This window comes from Cuculus canorus, chromosome 21 (genome assembly GCF_017976375.1).
Source record: "Cuculus canorus isolate bCucCan1 chromosome 21, bCucCan1.pri, whole genome shotgun sequence".
In the NCBI taxonomy this organism is placed as follows: Eukaryota; Metazoa; Chordata; class Aves; order Cuculiformes; family Cuculidae; genus Cuculus; species Cuculus canorus.
In genome coordinates, this window is record NC_071421.1 from 2,706,622 (window position 1) to 2,733,960 (window position 27,339).

General features: G+C 43.7%; 1 protein-coding gene across 3 annotated transcripts; it reads right to left on the minus strand.

Moving 5' to 3' along the window:
• Window positions 1-2,157: 2,157 nt before the first annotated feature.
• Window positions 2,158-26,282, minus strand: MMEL1 (membrane metalloendopeptidase like 1). Of its 3 annotated transcripts, none has more exons than XM_054086110.1 (23): window positions 25,621-26,282; window positions 25,286-25,449; window positions 19,170-19,229; window positions 18,444-18,605; window positions 17,943-18,023; window positions 17,385-17,480; window positions 16,777-16,895; window positions 16,044-16,109; window positions 13,664-13,798; window positions 13,136-13,225; window positions 12,734-12,870; window positions 12,263-12,356; window positions 11,893-12,021; window positions 11,527-11,625; window positions 10,818-10,901; window positions 10,449-10,552; window positions 9,869-9,927; window positions 7,706-7,825; window positions 6,587-6,720; window positions 5,992-6,057; window positions 4,501-4,596; window positions 3,548-3,624; window positions 2,158-3,165 (listed from the first exon to the last, which is right to left on the minus strand). In XM_054086110.1, exons 1-23 carry the CDS (start codon window positions 25,623-25,625, stop codon window positions 3,066-3,068), a joined length of 2,277 nt encoding a protein of 758 aa, XP_053942085.1. In that variant the 5' UTR covers window positions 25,626-26,282; the 3' UTR covers window positions 2,158-3,065. The 3 variants fall into 3 exon arrangements, with proteins under 3 accessions (XP_053942085.1, XP_053942086.1, XP_009559850.2); XM_009561555.2 differs by having other exon boundaries at window positions 2,159-3,165; window positions 25,583-26,282; XM_054086111.1 differs by lacking the exon at window positions 11,527-11,625 and having other exon boundaries at window positions 25,583-26,282.
• Between the last annotated feature and the right edge of the window lie 1,057 nt (window positions 26,283-27,339).

The window sequence follows — 27,339 nt, forward strand, 5'->3', positions numbered from 1 at the left end:
AAGCAAGCATTCTTTAATCAGGCCTGACCACGTGTAGATGTCTTTTGGGCTGTTTTAGAAGCCGAGTCCACCAGGTGGCAGCAGGGGAGAAGGAAAGACTTCGTTTTCCTCTGGTCTGGAAACCATCTGACTCTTTGTAGGTATATAATAAAGCTTCTCTGATGCCTACGAATCTAAAATAGAATCGGATCTATAGCAAAACACCTCTGGGTACAGAATTTTCCTAAATTATTAGGAGGCTAAAGTATTTTCTGCAGGATCTGCTGATTTCTGTCCGCTTACGTGTATTTGTCCATTCTCAGTTGGTGATTCGGGTGCTCTGTGGTGGTGAGAGCTTTTAGAGGGGGCTAAACCAGAGACTGCTCACCAGTGTCTGAGAGAGACATACAAACATGTTATCCAAAGCTTAGCCTGGAAACAACTGTCATGACAAGTGCTGTGTGCGCGAACCAGCCTTGCTGTCTGGCAGAGTGCGTTGGTTTGGGTAGGGCAGTGCGTGTGTGTGGAGGACACCCCATGTCTGAAAGCTCTGCAGGCTGTTAATGTGGATATTGTGCCTTCCTGGAGCACACGAGCCCTGTTTCAGTAGTGAAAGCTCTGGATTATTGGGGAGTCCTTTAAAAATGATTACGGACAAATATTTTTTGGGGACAAACAGTGTCAGTCTTGCCTAACTCTAAACACGTGATTTACTTGTGCAGGCGGAGAAAAAGATGGTGGTGGACAGGGCTGCTGAGGGGGTTCTGCTCCTTTGAAAAGAACTGCAGAGTCGTGGCAGCTGCTGAAGGAAGTGCGAAACCACAGGCAGAGCGGGTGTTGTTTGCAGCTGAAATTGCTGTCCTGATTTGAAACGAGGAAACCCAACTGTAGCTTAAATTTCACCTGATTGTGGGATAGATGATAAGCATCGTCTTGGGAGCAGAGCAAAGAGTCTCTCTCCTGCCAACACTGGCTCTCAAATGCGGAATGCTGCTCGAGCTGTGTTCTGTCACTGCTGATGGTGTTCGCAAACCGAGTTGCCGGCAGCAATGCGCAAGGCAACGGTCAGACAGGCAGTCCAGCGGGAGCGCTGGTGGCACATCTCCTTTGTGACTCTTGTGCGTATGGCTATGGAAAAGTAACACAGTGGTCAGTAGGGAGTGCCATTTCCGCATTTGGAGCCGGTCTCCTCCATGCTGGATTCATCGAGGTCACAGGCACGAGGGGACAGGCAGGAAGAGTTGCCTACAGGTGAGAGGCGTAATAAACTTACGTGAAAAAAAAGTAACTTCCATGTGCTGTAATAACTTGGAATAAAACCTCCCAGGCACATTTTAATTATCCCTTTAGCGGCTGCATGTGCCAACACTTCTAATGGCACATCTCCAGAGCTTAATGATTTCACAGAGTAATTAAATTGTCAGCCATGTGAACCGCCTCCACCTGACCCCCGCGCACTAGACTGCTGCTTCCTTTGCCTTCCTTGTATACACAGCTGTCACTTCCCGAGTTCCGTGACTGCGAAGCTGTGCTGTATCAGACAGTTGCATTGTCCCTCAGCTCAGACTTAAGGGAACAAATATAAACGAATGCAACTCTCGAGGCCAAATCTGCCCCGTGAACAACTTGTGCCATGAGGGAAGGCTTGTACACAGGCCTGGCCAGCCCTGGGCCACATCCTGTCCTCTGGGGAGTACGTGCTGAGGTTACTGGAATGCCTGCTGGAGCCCAGTTGAACCTGTTAATAGCGCTGTTGTACTGGGCGTAACTTTGGGTGACTCTTCTGTACTCTTGTGGGTTTGTCGTTGTGTGTAGCTCTGGGGCCGTCTCGGGAGCAAGGGACCTTCCCAGTGTGTTGGGAACGTACTGGGCTACCCTCCCGATCCCCACCCCTGATTACAGCTGTATTTCTTACAGCCCAGCGAGGAGGCCTACACGGGATACCAAAAAGCAGGAGCAGGAAATACCTAAGCAAACCAGGAGCTGGTGAGGGCTCTCTGTGTTGGTTACTCCCTGCTGGCGGTAAACTTGCCTTTTTTGCATTGACTGTCTTGTGGGATAGCTGCACCCCTGCAAATAGGAATCAATCTTGCATGTGAAAGATACTGCCCCAGATTTTATCCTTGAATTTGTGGTAGTGCTCATATTAGCAGTCAAACTAAAACTCTCTAGCAAAATGCTTGTTGAATTGGCTGCTGTGATTGGGTTTTTATTAAAAATTAATAACTTGTTACATTTTCCAGTGTAAATACTGCAAAATAGTCTATGGCAAAATGAAAGGCACAGGATTAAAAACAACTTAATTGTCTCCATGGACACGCGTTTGCTATTTGGCAGAAAGTATCTGACATGCTTTCTACAAGAATAAGTATCGTTTTAAATATATCTCTGAAGGGAGGGACCCTGTAATTTTAACCACAACGACAGAATCCGTGCTCCTAGATGTGTTAGAAGTGCCTGACTTCAAGGCGATGTCACAGTTGTTCTTTGGAGCAGAGGAGCTCAAGCGCAGGAGGAGAGCGAAGGTCTGTGTTAGGTCAGCGGCCGAACAGCAGTCACATACCCAGACAAACAGCAACTCTTACAACGAAGCAGCAATCAAAGTGCAAGTGTACAGGCAGCTCGAGAGGCTAAGCTAGCTCTAGGCGGAACGTGGGGAGGACGTGGCAGAAATGGAGTTGGAATGTGGGAGAGCAGGTCAGCGAAAGAGCTCAGACAGGGCGGCTGGATCTCAGAGGGCATGGTTGTAAGACATATTAAAATTATTGTTCCTCTCTGAAAAATATGTATACAGTTGTGTGTTGGTTTTGGTTTTTATTTAAGAACGAGTCTTTGTAACCCTGATGCGGTGTCTTAATAACAGTCAGGATGTCATTTGAACAGTCATTTCTGTCCTAGAGCAGGCCGTGGCCGTCAGCCCGGCCCGTCAGTCACCGGCAGAACTGCAGGAGCTTGAGGGCTGCCGGTTCCTTCATTTCCCTGCAGAAGCTGCACCGTTGGCCTTGGCTGTGACGGAGTGGGACAACCTCGGGCATGTCACTGGCAAGAACTGTTGGTCACGAGATTCTCGCCAGCGCTGCTTTTGGTTACCACACTCTGCATTTCCCCGCAGGATGCATGGCTGTGCCTCTTTTACAGTGGAACACCTCTGAGAACGCTTCGAAGTTCTGCAGAGATCCCATCACCCTGAACAAAGAGAAGGAACTTATTTACAGGGACACAGTGCATGGAGAATGTTGCTCTGGAAAACAGAAAGCCACGTCTGTCAAGTGATTTAGAGTCTCAATTACAGTAAGTGATTACAGTCCAGAATGTGGGATACTTCAAGAAAACTATAGGTAATACGAGTAATGAAATGCTGGAATAAATGGAGCGCAGAGTAAGCGGGTTTGGGACTGTTCTCTGTAGACTGGCGAGTTTACCAGGCCACGGAAAGGATGTGCTCTGCAGATCCCACAGGCTGCTGGGGGGCGCTGGGACAGTGGAGATCACCCTGTCTGTTAGACACCACCCCGGCTGTGGGGCACTGAACCAAGTCAGCATCGGTTAGGAACTCGGTAAAACCCACCTGTACTTCAGAGGGCTGTGAACATCTGTCTTTATGGACTGGCTAGCGTACTCCGGTCTGTAGGAACCACACCAAACCTAGACGAGGAGGATTAATAATTAGTGGGTCAGTATTAAAGGGAAGTTTGGGGGCTGCCTTGTTGATTTTCAGAGTTCTTGCTGAGACCTGTCTCAACTTGTTACACTGTAGTTGGAGTAAGTGTTATAGAGGAGGCAGAATAGCTATAATTATTTACTGATTAGTCTTAATCTTATCCACTTCTTGGATCAAGATCTGATGCTTTGGGATGGATATTTCAGCTCTTGATTTCACCCGTGGGCTTCCTCAAGTCCAAAAGCCTGAAGCAACCCTCGGTGAGTCGGCCCTCTGTCAAATATCTGACTTGCTGTTAAGTATGGGAGTTCCTCATCCAGGCTGAAGGGCGATATTCAGCTCTGCAAATATTGTTTCTGCATTGTAATAAAGTATAGAGGAAAAGAAATGGAATCTGTAGCAACACCTGGGCTCTGAATCTGTACTCCTGTTTCAGGGCTGGCCTGGTATTTTTCAGGCACTCAGTTTTCCTCAGGACATGTTAAAAAAAAGGATGGAAATCTGTCTGTGTCAAAGGCAAAAGGAGTTTTGTCATAAATGTCAGTGGAACCAACATTTCCATGTAACAGGAAGCTCTTGGGAGCTGCTGTTCCCCGCAGGCTGCTGTCTGGCGCCCTTTTCTTGGTCGATGCCCTGTTTGTGTGTCCTCAGCAGGTTTCAGTAGCGCCCTCAGAAAAGTTATTGGAAACTGCCCTGTAATCACCAACTCACCTTTTCCCCATCCCCCCTGAGGGCCTTTCAGTGTGGTCAATGGTGAATGCTGTCCATGCAGAGCTTGGGACTGACTTTTCTCTAATCTTTAGGATAACGTAATTTATATTTCCATGCAGCGTGGAGCAGCTGCATCCAAGTGTTCTTACCTGGGCGAAGTTGAGGAAGAAAAGCTGTTTATGGGACAGATTCAGTCCAGGCAACTTTGGCTCCGTCCCTTCTCGTTCCAGCCATTTCAAGTATGCCTAGAAACCATCACAGATTTGGTTCAGAGCAGCAGCAGGATGGCCTCTTCAGCCTCGATGGGTGTTTTAAGTGTTATTATAAGGTGAGAGATTTTAGTCACAGTGAATCTGAACCTGACGTGTCTTCCCTTCTGTATTTTTGTAGTTTTTATCTTCCTAATAACACCAGTACAGCTCATTTTATGAAAGAGCTGTTACCAAAGCACTCTAGCAAAAAACCAAAACCCAAAGTTAATTTGTATTCCGCTTCCTGAGTGCAGTAACCTCTGAACCGAAAACTGTCGTAAACCAGGAAAAAATACTGTGCTGTCATAGGGAATGAGTTCTAGAGCAGTAGAACTGTTGGCCTGTTGACCTTCACTGCGTGTTCTCTCTGCTCGGGGGTCTGTTCGCAGTGTCCTCGGCAAGGAAGCCCACAGTGGGTACTGCCGCTACCCGACAGGCTCTGTGTTTGCTGTCGTGTCTCGGCACGCAGGCTCGGCAACGCGGGGCTGCCAGGGCTGTGGGGTGGGGATACCTGCTCAGTTGGGGACGCTACGGACACTCAGTGCCCCCGACAGCAGTTTCAAGTCAGATCATCAGCCTTCACTAACTTTATAGGAATTTGTATTGGGGAGTAAAAGCGTTAAATCCACAGCTCTGAGGTGAGGATTTTTAGCTCATCAGGTAACTGCTCATAAAATAGCAGATAATAACCTTGCTTGATGTTAAGCCCCATTACCTGTTCTTGTTACATGTTAATTGGCCAATTTTCTTTTTTGGGGTATATTGACATAATGGAGACAAGTTGATGTGTCCTCATGCCGCCTAATTTCAAATGTTCTCTTCCCTCGTCCCCACAGTTGCTGAGATAGTCCCAAAGCCCACGAAACATAAAAGGTGGAGCTGAGGGTAGAACCATATTCAGCACCTTTCTTTTCATGTTCTACCTGCTGTGGCACTCTTGAGAGCAAAGGTGAAAAGTGTGAGGCAAATAAACTTGGAAAAAAACAGTTGCTCTGCTTCATAAAATCACCAAAGTGTGCTGCCAAGCAGTCCCTGCTCTGTTGCCCTGTGAGAAACTGAAGCTGTAGCTGCCGTTTGCAGAATCAAGGGCTTCAGAAAAAGGAGGTGTTTTGCCGTTTTCCTGGCTAATACTGTGCCTCTTTGTGAACGCTGCCCTTGCTGCCCCGAGGCAGAAGCACGCAGCGTCGAGCAGAGTTAGAACTGGGTGTCTCCTGGGTGCAGGCATGCCAGCAATCCTACACTGTGATGGGATCCATGGGGACAGCGGCTCCCAGATACATAACTGAGGCTTTCAGGTTTTTATTATGGCGATAACATGTTAATTGTCCACTTTTTAATGACAGAACAGGTAACCCCAGGTAAATTTAACACAGCGTATTTGAAAGTTACCTTGTAAGCCTGCCGCACTCCTCCGTTGTCGGCGATGTTTTCTCCTAATGTGCTTAGTCCACTGACCTGAAAAAGAGTCACCATTCGTTACAGCCAGTCCCATCGACAACCCTAGGAACCACAAGCTGAAGCACAGGCATCATCACAGATGGGCAATCGTGTCTGGAGCAGAAGGAAGCAGTGACTGTGTGAGGGTAAATAGAGGAGAGAGTGAAATAAAGAATTAATAGGGTAAAAGCTGTAGATTCAACAGAATTGCTGTGGCTGTAACCATAACAGAATACAGGCTGCTGGGCAGAAACATGCTAGCAGGACTGGTAAAACGCAGTAGCAGGCACTGGATTTCCCTTTCCCTTGCAAAAAGCACCTTGTGGGCACAGTTCACCATTAACCCAAAGGTACGCAGACATTCCTGGTTCTCTAAGCTACCCCAGTATCCCTACTTTATGAGAAACAACCCTTGTATCTTATTTCCAGATCAATTATCCTCAACTGTGTGGGGCTTTATGCATATTATCTGTAGAGATTCTCCATTTACATTCATTTCTGTTCCATATAAAGGGACAGCGGTGTGGAAATGGCTGTTTTCACTCACGTTTTGTCTCCCGGCCAGCTCCCACGTGTAGTTCCCATACTGATAAACCATGCAGCGAGACTGCTCCTTGAAATGCATAGCTGAGAAATTGCTCCACCAGTCAAACATGTTTCCGTCTTTGTCAAAGTTCCTACCTATACAAAATGTGAGGAAAAAGGAAAGTTTTGCATGAGAGGACGTCAGCAACCGTTCCTGCAGCGCAGCGCCTCTTTTACTTTAATGGCAGAGCTGCACTTTCTCTCGTCTTTCCTCCTTTGGTTTAGGTGATCTGTGCTACAGAGACCCATTGGAAATGTTTTTGATGCAGTTGATTCTGCTTTAGTACAAGGGAACAGACAAGATCACTTGTGGTCCTTTAATCTCTGTTATTCTGTGATTTCATGGTCAGTTGTAGCACTAAGGCCTGGTTTTATTTCAGACTGGGTTGCTCAGACATAAGGTAACCAAACTGGCCACTGCTTCTGAGGTAGGGAATTACTTTCCAAGCAGAAGAGTGCTGGAATCGCAGCACTGGTGTTTGTGTTCCTCGCTCTCTGGCCAGAGCATGCTTTTGGCTTGCTATGGATCTTCATTTCTGAACTATGTTGTGTGCTTATGTGTAATCTGCACAAGCTTAATTAACATTAAAGACACATTGAAGAACCCCTGTGTATAAGAAATTACCAGCTTGTGGGATCAGAAGTGAGTTTTTGCCCTAAACTATTTTACCCAGTATTCCAGAAAGACAACAAAGTCAATTTATTGCAAATGTTTGTCTTGAAAAAACCCTCTCCTGTGATTTCAAGGCCCCATGACAGCTCTGCTACCCCAAGACAGATTTCGTTTCACTTGAGGAGCCAGCATACCTGCTGGCGTTGTCTCTCTGACCCGACGATGCTACAGGTGTAACTCCTGAGAATTGTCTTTGGCTCTATTTATCTTTAACACCCATTTACTTCTTGCATGACCTGCTCAGTCATGAAACACTCACTGCAAAACGTTCAACAGAACATTACCAGCGTGCTCCCAGAGTGACTAGCAGGGGTGTGACGATGTGTGCGTGGATGCTTCCATCACAGCAGTGTCCGAGTTTAATTCCTTACAGCATAAAGCGCAGCTGTATGCTTTATATTTTCTCACCATTGTCATCAAAGCCATGAGTAATTTCATGCCCAATAACCATCCCGATCCCTCCAAAGTTCAGGGCCTGTGGCTGGTGTTTGCTGAAGAAGGGGGGCTGTAGAATCCCGGCAGGAAAAACTGCGAAGAGGGAGAGAGAGGGAGATGCTCTTTGCATACATTGCAGACAGATTGCTCGGCGTAAGGATCAGGAAGGAACAAAAGTGATTAGGAACAACGGGATCCCTCCTCATGTGAAATTGTTTCCCTCTTGAGAAATGGAAAATGACAAGTTAATAAAGGTTTAATTTAGCTCATCTGCAACAAGATCTCCTTGCTGGAGAACCGAGCCTCAGCTGCATTGCAGCTCTACCCTGATTTGGTCTGTAACCTGCGCTGCAGGAGTCAGGGGCAGAGTGTTCAGTAACTCTTTAGGAGATAGGTATGGTGTGTGTTTTAGAGCTGTTTTATAGGGGAACTAATGGATCTTTTATTGCTTTGTTTTTGTTAAAGAAAGATTGGCAACCAGATGCTGATTACCAACACGCACAGCAGTAATTCCTAGAGAGAACCGAGTGCACTTGGATGTCACTGGGACAGGACAGGGGCAGCAGGAGGTCTGTTCCTCCTCACTCTCCTGGCGACAGCCTTAGATAGGATCAATGGGTTCAGTCTTCATCCCGTGTACATAAGGTGAAAAGGGAATACGCTTCTAGAGGAATTCAAACTGCAAGCTATTAATTCTAATAACATATTTGGTAAGAAGTGAGATACCAAAATTATGTAGCAAATATTCTGTTTAGAGACAAAACCCTTTTTGATTTTATAGAAGGTTTGATCGGTACAGTTTTGGGGAGCAAGATATAAGACGGACTGCAGTAAGACAGAAGCAGGAAACTGAAAGTAGTGTGGAAAATGATTTTGCTCAAAATAGAGATGGGAAGAAACAGGATTGAATTGACACCTGCACTTTGTGGGCAGCTGTGCTTGGAGTTTTGGCTTGCATATTCATCTTCAAGTTGCTTAAACCATGTCACTGGTAAGGGCAGAGTTGTAGAGAACCCAGTCTCCTTTAAGGCCCGAGCTCCCTACCTGGGCAGCTGGCTCACAGCTGCTGCCAATCGCCATTAACCCACCCTGGATAAACAGGGGGCCGAGCTCCCCTGCCAGCCCAGCTCTAAGGTGGTGGGCACCGCACCCTGATGCAGCTGAAGGACCTGTTGCAGCTTCTGTGCCTGTGGTGTTGAGGTAAGTGGCAGCTACGCTCGTGGAGAGCAGCTCTTTCTGATGTGAGCAGAGGGATGAATTATAACCACTTTGGATGTTTCTACTCTTAGCAATTATCTAAGTTTTCCCTTGTTGTTGGTTGTTTTTTTCTCCCTGTTTCTGGCCTTTGCCCTGTGAGCAGGGTGCAGTTCTGTCTGGTCTGGATTTTTCCTTTTATGGTGTTTGGCAGTTCTTGGACAGTAGAGCTTCTGGCAGTCTGGGAGTTTGAATAAGTACTACTTATCAGAAATTATTTGGTTCCTCTCCTGTTTGGGGTGGCTGGAATTCTGCAGAGGCTCTACAGCACCTGCAGGCTTAACCTGATCTCCTGGCCACCTGTAGCAGCCCCAAGATAGGAGGGCAGGGAGAGCCAGGCAGGTTCACTGTGTCTTAAGCCTGAACATCTCCGCAAAGAACACGAAAGCTCATCCTAGCAGCTCTGTGGAAACTCAGACCTGGCGCTCTGTAGGCAGGGACAGGTTTCTCTAGTCTGGTAAGCTTCCCATCAGTGTATTTTTGGTACCATCTGTACAGATAAACAAACGGGCAGCTTTCCAGTTTGCTGTCAGGAATGTGGGAATGTGAGTACAAACAGCCCAGAATGGGCTGTGAGCGTTCTCTGCTCCCTGAAGCTGGCGCTGGTAGAGCAGCAGCCACTGTCTCAGGCTCTCGAACATGAGGCTGTTCCATAAACATAAACGACCACAGATATGACACAGACATAAATGGCCTACAGAGCGTTTGTGTGTTGCGGGGCGAGGGGAGTTGAGTGTTCATCAACAAAGGCACTGCTTGAAAAGAACAATCCATCTCCCTTGCTCAGGATTTCCCAATGACACAGGCAGGTTTGCCTCTGGACAGCAAATTAAAAATCATTAATTGGTTCCATGTAGCTGTTTAAAATAGCTGTAAACCTACCTATCTGGTTCCGATTGGGGGAATAGAATGCATTGACCACTGCAGCTCCGATTATCCATCTAGAAATAAATGTTGCACACAGAGTTAGTCATTGTAAATTTTTTTTTTGGACATTCTTGTAATTGTATTATTCTTATTGTTAAGAAAATGCAGGCTGTGCATAAAGAAAGGACCGAGGCAGGGCAGAACACTCTACACTCTCCTTCAGTTTAATTAAACAGTGATCTGGAGTGGTGAGTGGTTTCATGCCTCCTTGGGAAAACCCTTCCAGCCGCTGGAAAGATGTCACTACAAAGATGTAGTTCATTACATGGGAAAAAACCTGCAAATTATTGGTACGTCATATGAAACTACCAGGCAAAGGTGGCTTAATTCTTGAATCCATGAAAACGTTCCCACAAATGTGCTTTAAACCACGCCTAGAGTGAGCAGACGTACGTTAGGTCAGTGCTTAACTTCCCTGAGATTGAACATCGTTCAACTGAATTGTGGCTGGAGTGTTTTCGGCTTTCTCCCCCCATTGTAAATGTTTCCAAGTTCAGATCGTGCCCGTAGCCTAGCGTGCAGCCTGGATACTTACAGATCTTGGTCAACTCTCTCACGAAGTTTTCTCAAGCTCTTCTGGGCTCCAGCTCTCAGGTTTTCCAGAATGTTTTCAAAGTAACTGTGTTCGCTGAAGTTTAACTAAAGAAGTGGATATCCAAGTATGTTAGGGAGCTGTGTGGAAGGAGGAATTCCTCACACTGCTGAATATGCCTTCTAAAAATGGTTTGGGTGCAAGGTATTGCTTAATGTTTCTTTGCATAAGTTTATTAAACGTTCAACACAATTGAGTTTTTATGCTACCCAGTCACTTGGAGAGGACAGTTGCACAAGTAGAAGTATTCCAAGTGACAAGGAAATAATTGTGAGTTCTTATATTGAGGTATATTGAGTCCAGCATACTTACATTGGCATATTCCTGATCCAGTTTTTCATTCTGATCTTCCAAAATATAATCTGGGTAGCCAATTTGTTCTTTAATTGCCATTGCCTAGAAGAAAGAGTTTAATGTTTCTCCTTAATTTGGGGGGGGGGAGGGGTGTGTGTGTCATGTTTGGTGGTTTTTTTTAAGTTCTATAATATTTAAAATTCTTTGTTGCCATTGTGCACCTGTTTGTGAGAAACTGGATGCAACTATTTAAAGCCCTTGTTCCAATGCACCCTATTGCCTAGTGAGACTTATTTTAATACGGAACATAGTCTTCCCCTCATCTTCTGGTGTCCGGCCTCCATGGTAGACTTGCAGACCCTACAGCGCCTTCTGATAGGGATTGGGCTTAAACTTCATTTAGTGCCTCTTTTTCCCTCGCTGTTGGAACAGTGCTGATGGCCCTTAGAGTCAATATAAAGTCTGAGGAGTTTCCTTTGGGGAATTGTATTGTATGGGGTTGTCATTCTGGCTGATACGTTGGGTCCCATCTCATGGCTCACAAGGTTTATTAAAGGAAATAAAAATACATGTGAGCTACAGAAGATTTAAAAGAAAAGGGCGATGTAATAGGATAATGGGATAGTGAATATCAAAGCACTGCCTTCGCTTGTAGGGGAACTGGGAACAGCGATGCTACAAAATTCCAAAGATTTCATAGTCATGAGAATGCTCCTTGTTCTCTGACCTTCTCACGAGCTTTCTCCTTGGATGCCTCATCCATCCACTGTAACTCATCTAAAGTCTCGATGAACACTTCGCGAATCTTATCTATTAAATCTCGGACCTAAAACACAGGCAGTAAGAAATTAATTATTTAATGCTACTGTCCCCAGGCACAGCTAAGGAGGAGTGAAAAGCATCCTAATGAAAGAATTCTATGCTCCAAAACATGGTGCTTGGCATTTAAGAGCATCACAAATGAGTTCCTATGCCTTCTGACTCTTGGCTGATGGTTATCTTTAACAGACAAAATAGCTTGGGGAGTTGGGGGAGGGGAATGGGCGCTGTGGGCACTGTGGATGTACAATAGTACAAAGGGTAAACTACCTACCATCCTCTTGCTCTCACCAGCAAATGTCTCCCTGACGTACATCGCTCCCACTGCGTTCTCCATATTGTTGTTGACATAACTCACGCACTCCCTCCAGCGGGCTTCTTCCAGTGGTGTCCCATAAAGTGCCTGCGACAACAAACACCGCAGGATTAATTCTGCCTGCGCAAGGCTCTTCCGTAGTAAATCGTTGCCTGACGAGGAGCTTAACCTAAGACAAAGGATTCTATTGTTGTGACTGCTGTTCTTGGATTTGTTTGGGGAATTACGTGGCATGATAATGTCCTTGCGTTGATAAGGACTGGATTTGGTGAGCGCAGGACCCTTCCCGTACTATGTCCTAGAGTCCCTTTAGGAAGAGAGGGAATACCTTCCTGTAGCTGGCCCGAGCATCCTTGAATCGCCGACTCAAGCTGCTGACTCGATCAATCACCAGTCGCCAAATGAGGTAGTTCTGGATGGTGCTGGGTAGGGAAGCAGAGCCGAGTTTAATACCCTGTGAAAAGCAGCCCTAGCGCAGGCAGAGCACGGCCTTGGTTTTGAATGGATAGAAAGCAAATGATAGCTGCCGGTCACCAGTCTTACAGTGTCTCCAGGTGACTGCTCTCTGACAGCCTGGCCGGCTGCAGCAGCATCCAGACTGAGGACTTGCTGCTCTGTCTGTTTGGGGATTGATTTCTTACTTTTTTCCCCCCCCCTTCTAGACTGAAACAAGAGCTAAGCCAGTCATGTATTTCTTTCTTTCCATCTAACCTTTTCTAAGCACATGAGCAGGACCAATAATCTACGCTTCCACAATACTTCCATGACTTTCGTCTTGGAAATTCTTCCGCTTCCTTACCTTGCTGAGTACTTGGAGAGAATTGCTTTCAGCTCTTGCAGGTAGGGCATGCCATATACAACAACTTCTTCTTCTGGGTCAACCTGAACGCTTACTGAAGACATGACACCTTGGATGAAGAAGGTCCAGTTAAATTCCTAGGCAGACAGAAAGACATACACCAAGGCCAAGTGTTTAAGTTCTTTAGACTCCATACAGTCTAGACAGTTTCTATGGGATCAAATATAGTCATACTGTTATTCAGTAGAAAAATTATTTTTAAGAAACTGTGAAGACAAGATTAAGAACAGGAATCACTTTTACCTCTCTTTGTTGCGTCACTGATAAATTCACAAAGCCATTTCCAGTTGGCATGGTAATAAGAGGAGGCCGATAGTATTAGACTGCTCATTAAACACTTACATTCAGTGCAAGCTTTTCCTGTAGCTCTTTTAAGGTCATTTTGTGGTACAACAAGGTTACATCATGCCTTTCTTCTGCTGGGGTAGTTGCCTGAAGACATTCACAAGGTTATTACTACAATCAACTGACACAAGTGTCAAAGGCTGAAATCGCATGCATGCACGGGCCCATATACATGCTAACATGTGAATAAAAATTTGGTGTCCAGTGCTGGATTCTGAATTTCAGTACAGGATCTCCGCTCCCCCCTATTCAGTAATGTTTCAGGAATATACTGAGCCAAGAGGTTCCCTTTATCCTCTTTAGAATGGAAGACTAAGCTCTTGGAGATTTTCATAAGCTCTTGGTGGTTTTTATGGCGCTGTAGCCTTTCAAGGATGCAAAGGCTTTAGCCCTGGTGTTAGCGTAGCATATGTTTAGCAGAAGGCCATGAGTTTTGTGTTAAACTGCTGCACAAAACAGCAGGTGACTTTCCTCCGCACCCCTTGGCCCCCAGCAACACAAGAAGTTCTCAATTTCTGTACTCACATTTGCAATCTCTGTTTCAAGCTCCATAACCTTTTCCATTTCTTCTTGGACAAAAGAATCATTTTTAGACACATTCCTGTCTTCCCGGATCATTCTGGCAATGGTGATCATGAACTGCAGATATGCTTCTCTCACCTGCACGTGAGAAAAGGAACACGCATATAACATTGAGAGGAAAAAGTTTGCTGTCTATCATTTCTCATTCAGCAAACCATTCTTTGTTATTTTAGGTTGTCAAAAAGTTGAGCCTGGGGTCCCGGCCTCTGCCCCTGTCTCCAGCGTAGCCCTCCTCACTCCTTTTCCTTGTCTCTTGCTTTTTTCCCTACCGTAGTAGATGCTGTTGCAATTCCTAGGAACTTTGATCATCCTGGAATACCTAACGGTGCAGATGCAAAAATACACAGTGAAAGTAATGCTTTCTGCTTCCTCAGGCAATCCAGCTCTCTGGCATTCTGAGTCACGATTGCTACTTAAGCAAAGAGAAAGCTCTGTGCTTTGAGTAATGCCATGGGAATAGTGATCCCTTCTAGCCAGAGATGTGGAAGGTTAAGTTCCCTGAAAATAATACCGTAAATATCCTAAACTCTGCTTTTACTGTCTGAAAGAAAAGCTTTGTCTTGGATGATTCCAGGGATACCTTTTCTTTATTTCTGGTAGGCGGGTATGGCTGTGCTTTATGCTTCAGAATGGAACTTGGACTATGCGTGGCTTCTGAGGGATACCTGTCTCTGATATGGGAAAGCTAAATAGTACCCATGCTTCTTGCATACTTTTCTTCCTCCACAGACCTTGGAAACCAGATAAACGCAGTAACTGTTGTGAAATTGAGTCTGGGCATTTACATGATGATGATTTATGTTTTTAGGCTGAGTGCTGAGGCCTTAATCAGGCCAGACTCCCACAGGCCTCAGCAGGAGTTGTGCCAAAAGATGCTGGGCTAAGCACAGAGGGAGTTTGGGTCATCAGAGTCTGGGCCATTGTCTGTGGGAACTGAGCTGTTAAATAGCAAATAAAAAGGGGTTGTCTCCTCCTTATTCATTAAGATTAAAAACACAGCCTTAGCCCTTCTTCATAGCTTCAAATTAAAACTGTATTGAGCAGTATTGGTTTTCTTTTTCTAATTTAGGATTGTCTATGTACTACACCTGATGTTTTACCTCCTATAATTCGGTCTAAGTCTGACTTCCATGCAAGGATGTATAACTATCCCTCTTTTCTATTGTAACTGCCACTATATGGGAGAAACCTGCAAGAGAATCCTAGTCTGGCAGCTCTCTGCAGCTCCCAGCACAGCTACGTGGAGATTGTTTTGTATTGTGAGACAGATTAGCAGAAGTTGTTGGTTTATAAAAGTGTGGGAACAATCTCAAGCTTCTCAGGGCTATATTTTGGACTATAATATACATGAGAATATAGTAGAATACATTGCAGTAAGAAGAAAACGAGTCTCGCTGATGTTTTCATCTGCCTTTACAACCACCAGACAAAAGAGTCTAAAATGCTGATTGTGTCTCTGTATTCCCTTCCATTCGTGTTAGGAAAATTAGTTTGATGTTGGGCTGCGAATCCTCTTTGTTAGTGTGACATAATTGAGGAAAACAAAATGTGCTACAGCAGTATTTTCAGCTTGGAAGCTGCTAAATTATCTGGCTACGTTTGCAACAGCTTTCTACGTATCTACAGAAACTTTCATGTTTTTGCTCTGAGCATTGGCAGAGAAAAGCAGCTGAAAAATAGTCTGACAATTTTCATGTAATTTTGGGGAAGGGGTGGAGTAAGTGGCAGCAGATCCTTGTCAGCTGAGTGTCTGTTCCATTAATGCAGCTTCTGTTGCTCCATCCAAAATGTTTTTTCATTATTTTTTTAAACATTTTTTTTCTCCTGAATGAACACATGAAACAATCTGAATATTTTGGTGTTCGACAAAATGCATTTTGGGTTATGGTGTGGCCAAATGTGATCCAGTATGACGTTTCTATGTCTATGATCCATCATTCCAGTAGCTTGTAAAATAGCAGCCAGAACCACTGGTTTTACAAGAAAATTCAAGATAATCTGCCCTGAAAAAGTGAACCTGTCCTTCGAAATTAGAGCCTGTTCTGAGCTATAAACCATGGTGATTTTATTTTCCCACAACCTTCTCATCTGTGTGAGCTGGCCAGTTCTGTGAAGGTTTGGTATTTATGCAGTTGTTTGGTCCTTGTGTAAACTCTACAAAACTTAGGCATAATTTAGGAAAAAATGAGCAATGAATGTCATGTTCTATAACAATTAGCATCAGGTTATGAAGATTCATGTATTTGATTTTTTCCAAAACACAGAGATAAGCAATAAAGTTGTTTCAGTAACACGTAGTAAATAATTTACATAGAATACTTACTCTTTGATAGTTGCCCCCATTGAAGTAGTAGTCCCTGGATGGCATCCCTAAACTTGGCTGGTCAATCTGAAAAAACATACATCTGTTTGGTCAGTGATGAACAGGAACTGGTGTTCTCCAAAGGTACCCTTGAAAGGCAGAGTGAGATGCTGCACGTGCCCTCCTTTTGGAGTTAGAATGACAATAGTGCACTCTGACAAAGAATTTTGGCTTTCTAGGAACACAGTGAGATGGAAGACACAAGTTTTGCCTCTGGATATACATATAGGGGCAGGATCAGTACTTAGCATGGGTTATTAAGAAACCATTAAGATCAAAGAATAAATTTAATCAACTTGGAAAAGAAGTTGCTTGACTCAAGGGCCAGACTTCATGCATAAGCACACATGGACAAACTCTGAAACACTACCTGCATGTCTTTAAAAACATTATTTCCTGCTGTGTATTAAACCTCACTATCATTTTGCAAGTCACAAGAATTTACAACCCTTCTATTGTAAATCAGCAAAAGTCTATTGTTTTTTGTTTCTTCAAGTGAAACAGAAACTATGCTATCATAAAATGTTTCCTGATATGACTTTGAGACAGATCTGCCACTAGGATACAGAACTGTTGCTTACATTTTGCCAGTACTGTGCACACCCTCTGACTTATGGGAGGCTAATCTGTTCGCAGAGTAAGTAACTAGCCAGTCATTCTGGCATATAAATAATTCCTTGCATTTTTTTCTTACGTAAATGATGTGTCTGCTGGAATCCTGGTCATCATTCCATACAAACATATCAATAAGCACGCGTTTGTTAAATCTTGAGTTCATTATGGAGAGTTTTTCTTCCATGCGCCAATGGGGCTCTGGGAGATAAAAGGGAAAATATATGTTATTCCTCAATATGGATCAGGACTGAGAAGTTGTACAGTTTGCAGGGTTATTTTTAGAACCAGGCTGGACATGTGTGAGAACATTAGTACAGGACATTCCTATAGTATCTAGAAAAGGCTGGACTGTTCTTACTGGCCTTATCTGTCTCACCAAGCCCTAATTAATATGCAGGTATTACAGCTACATTGGTTATATTACTTCTGCTTTCACGATTTGTGTTGGTCCTTTAGATTTTTCTGGTTTTCTTAATGTACAGTGTTCAGAAATTAGACTCCATGGGTATTAAATTTATATAATCTTATCTATACAGCTCACTGGATGCTAAATATGTATTATACCCTGGCTTTTGCTCATGAATCAAAAGTTAAAAGGGAGTATTTACTACAATGACAGCAGCCTCCTTAGAACAGTAAATAATTCTAATTTAGCACTGCTGAACTCCTTTGGGCACACAGCATTACCTTTGGTCTTATTCCAGTCTGCAGAAGCCACTGGCCAATCTCCAACCACCATTAAGGCCTCTAGCAGGGGCAATGAATCTCGTTGCTCTATAAGACCTGGGAGAGAAAAAAAATATACTATATTGTTTCATAGGCCCATTACCTATTTTTCTTCATTATTTCCTAACAGTTTAAGTCTAAACCTGAATTTATCAAGGAAGAAAATAACAGATATTGTACCACTGTTCTCTGACATTAGTCCTCGGAAAAGTAAGCGTTGACTCAGTACTGATTTTGACTGAATGTGTTAAAGGATGAAATGGGACTCAGTTTTGCATTCAGAAGGGCAGGCTTTGCATTGATACCAGAGGCAGGTAACCAACATTCCTCCTTTCCACTTCCCAGAATGTGTACATTAAGCCTTAATGATGTTCCAAGGCATCTCCACGTATCTGCAGATCAGCTTTCCGGGCAAGGCCATGAGGATTGTATCCATACTGACTGGAATTCTGCTTAAAACTGGTACTTTTGTACATGTGGTATTGATCAAGAGAATTGATGGAACAAGAAGAGACTCACTCTCATTCATGCATGACTTGTAAAGTATTTTAGCTTTCCGAAATGCTTCTCTGTCCCCTTGCTCTGCAGTCTCCAGCACACCTGGGGAGGGAACCATTGCAGTGAGATTTGTGCCCTGGGCAGCTTTGATCTTTGCATAGAAATCACTGGGGATTCTGGGCTATGATAAATCCTTGTCACTGTCTGCTTCAATTACTGTGAAAGTGGAGTGCTCTTTAAAGGAGCTGTTAATGGAAAAAGTGTCAGGAAGGACGACATGCATGCAGTTTGTCCTGCTCCTTTTCAAGTTAGTACCAAATCACTTATGCCTAATCTTTAGCAGGAACATCCTGTTCCTGCAAAATGGATGTAGTAAGACATGTAGAGATTAAAGGAATAGAGGAGAAAAAAAATCACAATCTACCTTCCTCTGGAAGTTTATTTCTCTGTATAATGTGCAGCAAATAACATCTGAAACTAAACCCAAGCGCACACTCAAGGACAGAGTAGCCTCATTCCTACCTTTTAGGACGATCTCCAGCTCGTCTCTCAGGATGTCAAAAATGCTGTATCTGGAGCTGGTTTCTGGGATAACGTGCTGGTTCAGCCAGCCCCCACAGGCATACTGGTAGAAATCCTTGCAAGGGTCAGCTGTTGGGTCCATATTCTGAATTATTCTCGCAGCTAGGTATCAAAATTGGAGAGTTGAATTCCACAGCGTGCCCAATAATGTCTGGGACTACCACAGACTGACAAGAAGCTGCTTGGCAAGAAGGCACATCGCTTATGTTATTTATAGTGGGTAAGACTCATTCTTGAGTATTATGTCTCAAAGGGTCCTATTTTCTGCTTAAAAATGCAAGGAAGCATCTTATCATGCTTCATAGATACAGGCTGTGTGGTCAATCCGTGTCCTTGTGGCTCAGGCCAGAGCCAGAGAACTGGCCACACTGGCAATTTTCCTGTACTACTTCCTTATGAACTATAGTCTTGGTGACAAAGTGTACAATGGAGAAGTAAGAATAGGGTGGTTTTGGTCAGTGTTAACATGTAGGACTGTATTTGAGGACAGCTGCACTTGTTGCCTTTGACATGTCTCCTTGGGCTGGATATTCATTGCTATTTCTGTCATTCCTTTTTAACTTTTTCAGTCTTAAAGCCCGAACTACTGTTTGTTCAGGTTTGTTAGAACTAACCAACATGTAAAATGTCCTCTCTGCGATAATAATTCATAGCAACAGTCATTACCTGCTGTGACGCATCCAGGTGTGGTACATACGTTGACTGAATTGGTGCCATAGTGAGAGCCTGCAGGGAGAGGAATAAGAAAGCAGATAGAATTAGTTGGTTTGGAAAGAAACTGCTACCAACATCGCTCACCTCACTGACAGCTGTGTTTAGTTTTGGGGCAAGTGAATCTTTGCACTGGTACAAAGTATTGAATGAAGAAATCCCTTATCTACAGATTTATGAGGAAAAATTATTGGTAGCGGCATTGCAACAGTCTTGACAGTGAGTTTTGTCTCTCCTGGAAGGAGAATGTGACTATTTTTTTCACCTGCCAACTGTCTCCCCAGTCTCTGACACATGCTGAAAGTACAAGATCTCTCTGGACAATCTACTAAGATGCTTTGAACATCTGAGCTCCTTCATTAATGCCAGTTATGTTGCCCTCTTGTGTGCTGCTTGCTACAGAACTGGAATTAAGCACCTCAGCCTGACAAGAGGCCTTGGGCACAAACCCCCTAATTTTGCTGTTTTAATTTATTTGTGAAAGTAGGCTTGCTTCATATTGATTTATGTTAAATAGATAACTACCTGGTTCTACACTGGAAAACAAAAAATGGGTATTCTTGCTTACAAACAGGATTATTCATGATTTTAAACTTTTTTGATCCTTAGATAGGATGTTAGCAGAAAAGAGTAATAAAAAAATTCCTTCCAATCCAAACAAGAGCTGTACATGAGAGCAAACAAGATTACAGTAATTCAGATACAAATAAAACAGTAGGGAAGAAAAGAGGGCTTTGAAGTTCATCAGTGGAAGCAACATAAAAAGCCCCCACTGTGATTGGGAATGGAACGTTCACGGTTCAGCCGAGTGCCATCGTGCTGCGTGGGAGATCTGCGTTAGAGTAATTGCATGCCTTATTCTAGTTCAGCGTCTAGCAATCTGAACGTGGGATGAGCAAAACGTGTAACAATGCAAACATTCACACAGAGGGGTTTAGTGCCCTTTATTTTGTACTGGATGAAACTAAGCCTGATTTTTTTTTGAGTTTCCTAATATCTATAATAATTTAAATAATAAACATCCCCAAAAGCCCAGGGTTATTTCCAAGGAAAAATCCTTTTGGGGAAAAGAAACAAGTAATTCAAAGGAACATGGAAATCTTTCATAAAGGAGAAAGTGATGGGCAAGGTGAGAGAGAGAATTGTACAAGTATGCTGTGTTTCTCAGGGACCAGGCAGGACTCAAATGAAGCCTCTTTTCTTTTTAATCAAAGCTTCTCTCTTTAATATAACCTGACAATGTCCAACTTCAGTTTCAGGAACACAACTGCTTTCAACAAGATTCTAACTCCCCACACTCAAAAAGCCCTTGTGATTGTGAGAGTGTAATTGAGCTGCATAAGCAGGGAAGCCAAATCTGTTTTGAAACATTGGTTGCACACTTAGGGTTCTGAAACTGTGCCACAAACCCGGATAATTAGAAATGGCTGGTGAGGGGCTCTCGGCTTACTTCTAGAAGTGGCTCCTTTGTATTTCTATCAATTGTCTCTTATGCCTCAGTACCATGCCTGACAAAGAACCAAGCCAACCTGACTCAGTATGAGATATGACCAACACTGCTCTCTTTTATTTGGCAATATATTTGTTGGGTCTTTGCTTACTTGATTAAGGCTCTGTCTATTGCACTGTCAATTTGAAATAACAACGTCTCAGGGAGACAACTCCATGCACTTCATTTTCCCGAACTCCTTTGCTAAAAACAACTGCACAAGTTTTCAGTACAAATATAGGTATTTATATATCTTTTCCCCCTGATTAAATATTGCTGCCAGTAATAAATACTGTCAAACATGAGACCGTGCCCTAATGTAGGACAGGGATTCACAGCAGGGAACTTGCACAGGTTGTTCTGCTCTGCACTTGGTGTTCCTCCTGCTGCACAGAAAGCCAACGCATCAGCAGAAGAGTTTATGGGGAATCAATACTTGTCTGTTCACCTGTCAGACCTCACCTCCCACTTGCCTTCTCCCACAGCCAAGTTCAGCTAGAATCTAGCTTCTTACAATATTTTTTCTCTTTGAACATTAATCACTTCATTTTCCTTCCTCCTTCTTCTGATATACCCTCCCTTGGGTATCCCTGTTAAAACTGCCAAAGGAAGATGTGAAAGGAACAGAAACGGGCCAGAAAGATTTCATCACTGGAACTACTTTGTGTAATACCAAGTTCCTTTATGGCTTTCAAAATTCAGGACCTCTGCAGTGTCGCTCTTGCATTTTCTTCATTCTGGAAGTCATACTCTTGCTCTGTTGGTAGTCTTGTAGGTAGAAAAGAATCAACGAACCCTCTGCAAACTAAAGGCTTTCTTTGCCTTGTCTGTTAGAGCAGTATCCGAATTGATCAGGGAAGGTAAGCTTTAATGGAGCTAAATAAAACTCCTTAGGTGTGAAACTAGTTACTGTAAGTGGAAGAAAATGAGGGAGAATAAGTACTCTAGACATTACTGCAAAGGTTAACTGCTCTCCTGAAAAATGGCAGGGCTGGGATTTACTTCAGGCCCCACTGGAGCCACTGCAGAGGATTCTGTTGCCCTAATTTGAGTTTTCAAGAAGCTACTGAATGGTATTGCATGTACTGGTCAGCTGCAAGATGTGAGAACGGAGCACTGTGTTCCTCTTCAGCAGTCTTTTGAATGACAGTTTCTTAAAATACAAGTTGCTTTTCAGAGCCTTATTAAAGTTTGTTTTTAGACAACAAAAGTGAAGCAAATAATTCTGCACAGTGTCTGAAGCACACAGTTTGCGTTTAGTGTTTTCCCCCTGTCTGTTTCGAGTAGCACAGATGGCTGGGAATGGCACACTGAAACAATTAGATCCACAGTTGTCACCAGGCAGCCAACTGTGAGCTTTACCTTTCAACACCTTATCTATTTTGTGCACAGATCTCATCTGCAGAAGTGCTGTCAGCACTGCCTTTGCTGTTATAACAGTGAATAGTTTGCAACAAATAATGTAATTGCCAAATTTAGCTTTTTTTTTTCTCCTGAAAGGATTGTCTATGCCAGATGTCAGTATCTTTAAATGGATTCCATAGCTCAAGTGTTTGGTTTTTATTCTACCTTTCTTAAGATTTCTTACCTATAGTCTATCTATAAGCACGGTCGAGACAGAATTTCATGTAAGAAGTGGTTAAATAAATATTTGGCTACTTTTGCAGCCCTGTATGGCCTGTCAACTCGCATTCATGCTTGATGTTCACATAGCTCCACCTGAGTAGAACAGAAGAGCCTTGCCACCCAACTGTCATTTCTTCATGGCTTTGGTGTTAGCTGCCACTTCTTTAAGCATTCCATCGCCTTTGAATAGAGGCTTTGCTAATTAACACTCAAGAAGTCAAAGAATAAGTATGCATCAGTCTAGGAGACAAACCAGATCTCTGGCACCACCTTTTCTTTGTGTGCCAGTGACCAGTTTAGATGTTGTCCCTAGTCAATGGAAGTTGGTTGTAACTAAGTTGTTGGGAGAAGTCACTGTGACTTGATATGCCAGCTGCAACACGTGTTGAAATATTGTCCAGGCTGTAACCTTTCCGACAAGTGATGAGACTTGGGAGTTTAGTAAATATTTGTAGAACATATCTGAGAGAGCCGTGGAAAGACTGCAAAGATATATGTGTGGGTGTGATGGAAAGATTAAGATTGTGGTATATTCTGATTCAAAATTGAATTACTTCAGTTCTGTCTGCTTCCCTTCCTATTATCACCAAAATATTACCTTGCTGTTCTTGTATTTTCTTTTAGCTTATTTAGACAAAGTTTCATGGCTATGAAAACTTCTCTTGATGTCAAAAATCCCCAAACTGCTTCTAGAACGCTAACTGAACTGCTGTGGGAGCTTCAGTGTTTTCATTGTCTGTGTGTACAGATAACCTCAGTCAGCATTTACATGTATTACAGGCTTTCTTGCTGTAACCAGAGACCTGTTTCATGCACCGCAATGCTCTTCTGCAAGCACACAAGCAGAATAAAATATATTCCCTGAACCACAAAGCCTATGTATACCTACACAGTTAAAAAATAAAGAGAATGTAAGGCAGGATGGGTGGTGCCATTCTGCTGAGGATGTGCAGGGATGAAATGGTGAATGTGAACCTGCTTTTAGTAAACAAGCTAGCATCCCATGCCCCTTTCAAAACTGGCATTTGAGTGAAATTGGAAATAAAAGAATCCCAGGGATGCTGCTCAGCTGCATTTTTTCCCGTTGCTGTGTCGGATTTATATTTACATTACACAGCTTTGTGCAATTTGTCCTCCTTACTTGTTAAGGTCCCGCAGACCTCAGCCTTTTGACTGAGCTTTGGGCATGGGCCCAGACAAAACATCAAAACCAAACAAGTGCAGTATTTGAACAACACTTCAAGACAAAACATTGCTGTTCTGCAGAAAAATTCTCTGGTTGCACTAAAGAGCTTTTGCTCCCTGTTTTAGACCTTAATAGGGAACATAGGCACTCGGCTAACAGATGGTGCAGACGAAAGTTCCTGCTGCTCAGTTCCTACCTATGAATGATCTAAAGCTTGTGGCTGCTCTAGGGTATGACCACATCTTGGTGTCTCCTATCGCAGAGTTCAGCTATGCACGCTGAAATGTTAGCTGTGAGAGGCAGAAACGGATCCTTGGTTGGTGCTGAAACCGTTCCCTTAAGGCAGGAGGAAACAGCCAGGAGGAGCCGCACGCCGTACAGGCGAAGTGGCGTTATCGGCTCTGCAATCATTTTGCACTCTGTTTGCTCAGGAATGTCTGAATCTGGGAAACGCTTCCAATGAAAGTTTAATTGCTGATACAAGCCTGCAAAATATTGGGATTTCGGTACTGCTTTCTCTCGGTGAAGCCTTTCATGTAATGGGTAGCACTTGCTTTAAATGCACAGACTCTTCCCATGGATTTGGACGAGATCAACAATTGGGCAAATACTATTAATACCCGAATTCTGATTTGCCTGAACCCAAGAAGCAAAATGTAGAGCAGGCTTCTCAAATCCTTTATGCAAGCAAACAACAGAATTCTGCACAGATCGATATTTTGATATAGAAAGTCTCAGGGTTTTTTCCCCTCCTGTCTCCTGAGCTAACAGAATAAATATAAGCAACTTTATGCTGAGTATTATGAATACCAAAACCTCATATTTAATCTAACACTGGAATAAATGCTGATAATGTTCAGTTATTGGTAGCAAAGGAGTAAAGAAGAAACAGGCTTTTCTCATGAACTACTCAGAATTGTGCAGTGTTGTTCTTGTGAGAGCTGAAGAAAGCATTTCCCTGCAGGCAGGGGATGCAAAGGCAATGTAAGGAGAAAACAATGCCTTCCTTCAGTTTTGCTACTTATACTTCTTGGAGTTTTATTCTCCAGGGTTTTAGCAACGCTCTGAACCCAAGAGGTGTTCATGGCAATGACAAACCCGAGGCAGGTGCTGTACCAGTCATGCTGATTGCCTCGCGGAGTTTTTAAATAGGACTTTGCTGCTGATGTGCTTACAGAGAAACTTAATTTTGGGAGTAAGCCTGCCTGCAGTTCATGTACTAAAGTGATGTGCCCTGTTGTCAGGTTCCTGGCAAGGCGTTGGCATGAGAGTCACTGAACCAAACCTCACCTAGAGCTCAAATTGCCTTATGCAATATTAAAAGTCTCCCTTTCCTCAGCAGTGTGTTGGCCATTCTTTTTTGTTGTTTAAAAAAAGCTTTCAGGTTGTAATAAGCAATCTCCCTTTTAGATCTGCTAAGCAGCTGTTTATAACTCCTGGCAATAAAGAATCTTGACTATAAAATAATCCTACACACACACCTTCCCTTCTAAAACACTGCAACTTATCTCTACCTTTGTCCAGACAATGCTGAATTCAATAAAATGCAGAGAATTAATTAAAACCACAAAATCTTACATCACATAAATTAAAAATGAAATAAAATTCAACTTAATCCTCACTGTGGGTAAACTTGGAACAAGGCAGAGACAGCCAAGTCCCTCATAGAGGTGACCTCACTGTCTTCCTGTGTTTTTGTTTTCATTTAGCTCTGAAAAAAGACTCATATGTGGTTTGCAGAGGGAAGAGAATTATTCATACGTTCCTTACCTCTGCTGCTGGCATACAGGATTACCAGGGCGACCACTGCACAAGTCATGAGGAGCAGCAAGACAGCCAGACCGATTGCCACAAAGCTCCAGGATTTCTTCCCAGATTTAGTTGATTTTTCCACAATATCCATTTGACTTTCTGACTTCCCCATTATTGTAACTCTAAATTGAGGAGGGGAGGGTAAGAAAGAATTAGCAGCACAGCTAAATCAATACAGGGATAAATGCATGACAAATCAGAGAGAAAAATGAAGCAGAATAAAAGCAAAGGTAAAGAAAACTTCCAAGTTATTACATGTATTTGTCCATTTGATTGTCCACAGATTTGCCAACCTCATTCTCCATCCTCTGTGCCCACCAAGCTGGCTGCAGTCAGGAGGTCCTGCGGGGGGGGGATGTTTTGGACTACCCCACGCCAGGCTCTCAGTGGTGCAATGTCCTGACTCCAGGAGCCTGCTTTGGGGAAGTATGGAAAAGTCTCATGACCAGGTCGAGCAATTCCTTTCTCCCAAACAGGGAAGGAGGGGGAAGCTGCCTCCTTCCACTCCCCACTTGGAAAGGTATCTTGCTCTTTCGAAGAATTTTCCTCTGTGGATGCGAGTAGGTCTGCAGAGCCCAGTTAACAGCAGTAGAATCCAAAAAGAGATCCTGCCAGGTGCGAGTGCCTTTCAGCTGTGCCTGCTCCGTGCTCAGCAGAGATAAAGGGCTTGGAAAGTAGAAGGCTCCTAGAACACGTGCCAACTCCCAGGTCTGCAGAAGTTTTTGACCTCCAGCTCCTTAGTTTTCTCAGAGCCATGCTTAAAACTTCTGAGCTCAGCCGTGTGCAGTTCCCAGCTCCAGGCAAATGCTCCTGAGCAGCACGGGGAGGAGGGTTTGCATCACAGCAGCTGCCAAGGCTGAGCGCTTTGAGCCTGAGAGCCACACAAGCTGCAGCTTCTCTGGAGTTTCCTCTTGCTTTCCTGAAATCTGCTACCAGGTTATTGCCCGCTGTGCTCACAGGAGGAGCATGAAGGGGGAGAGGCGCAAGCCTATTGAAGCCCTCTGGCTCTGAGAGTGTTGGCAGCTCTGGGTTGCAATATATGGGAACAGCTTCTTGTTTGAAAACACGGTGATTTATGGATTATTGCAGGCTGTGCATGGAATTTTTATGCTGCTGCTTGGAAATATATCTGGTAGCAACTGGGAAAGACAGTGAAAAGGCAGGGACAGGCATGTAATTTCCCTTGGTTTTTATTTTATTCTTTTCCAGAAGTGACTTTGGAAAGAGGGAGAAGCAGGTTTTTGCTTGTTTTTCCCCCTGCAGGCTGGTTTATTGAGCTGCTGTTAACTCGCTGCCAAAGCTCACACTACATAAATTTTAAGGTTGGTCCCTCTCTCGACCTGAGCGCTTCCCCAGCTCTTTGTTGTGTATGCACTCAGGAGGAAGAGCCAAGGGCAGAGCAGGGATTTCTTTGCAGCAGTGCTGTTTACTGGGAACGTACAGGCAGAGTGTTCCAAGAATGCGAACATGGACCTGTTTCTGTGCATGGGGTAGGAAACAATGAATGCCAGTTTCTCCTGCCAGGAGGCTCAGCCTCCTCTTCTAGGCAGCATTCTGCCTCAAAACTTCTATGAGAATTTGCCTTTTTTAGTCATGTTATCTTCAGCTTCTGTCAGGTGTGAAGGCAGCTATTCTCATCCCACCAGCTGAACAGGACAGTAAGAACACAAAGATCTGAAAGAAATGAGTGCACTTGCAGATCCTCAGTGTCTATATGTGAAGGTTGGTTTTGAGGACAAAGCTATACATTTAATGATGAGTTAAGAGATTTCTTACTTCTGTTTGCTGGAAGTTCTACATCTAAAACCAGAGTAGTTTCCTATGTATGTGAATCTTATTGTGGAACAGTTTTATTGTTGCTGTACAATGTAGCTGGCTGAGGAAACTTGACCTAATTAAGGTCTGTGATATTGTAATGGAGAAGCTCCTTGCAGGATTTTATGTAGGATTCCTGCTGCATGGCTATTAGATACAAAAGGACATTATTCTGCCCCCTTCACAAGTGGAGAAAC

Bases quoted from the DNA above. Each gene is read 5' to 3' on its own strand.
- MMEL1 (XM_009561555.2), bottom strand. From the start codon at position 25,632: ATGGAGAATGAGGTTGGCAAATCTGTGGACAATCAAATGGACAAATAC. The intron at 25,450-25,582 runs GTAATAACTTGG...TCCTCAATTTAG, and splicing joins AATCAAATGGACAAATACAT to AGTTACAATAATGGGGAAGT. The intron at 7,826-9,868 runs GTAGGTTTACAG...CCCTCTTCGCAG, and splicing joins CCCCAATCGGAACCAGATAG to TTTTTCCTGCCGGGATTCTA.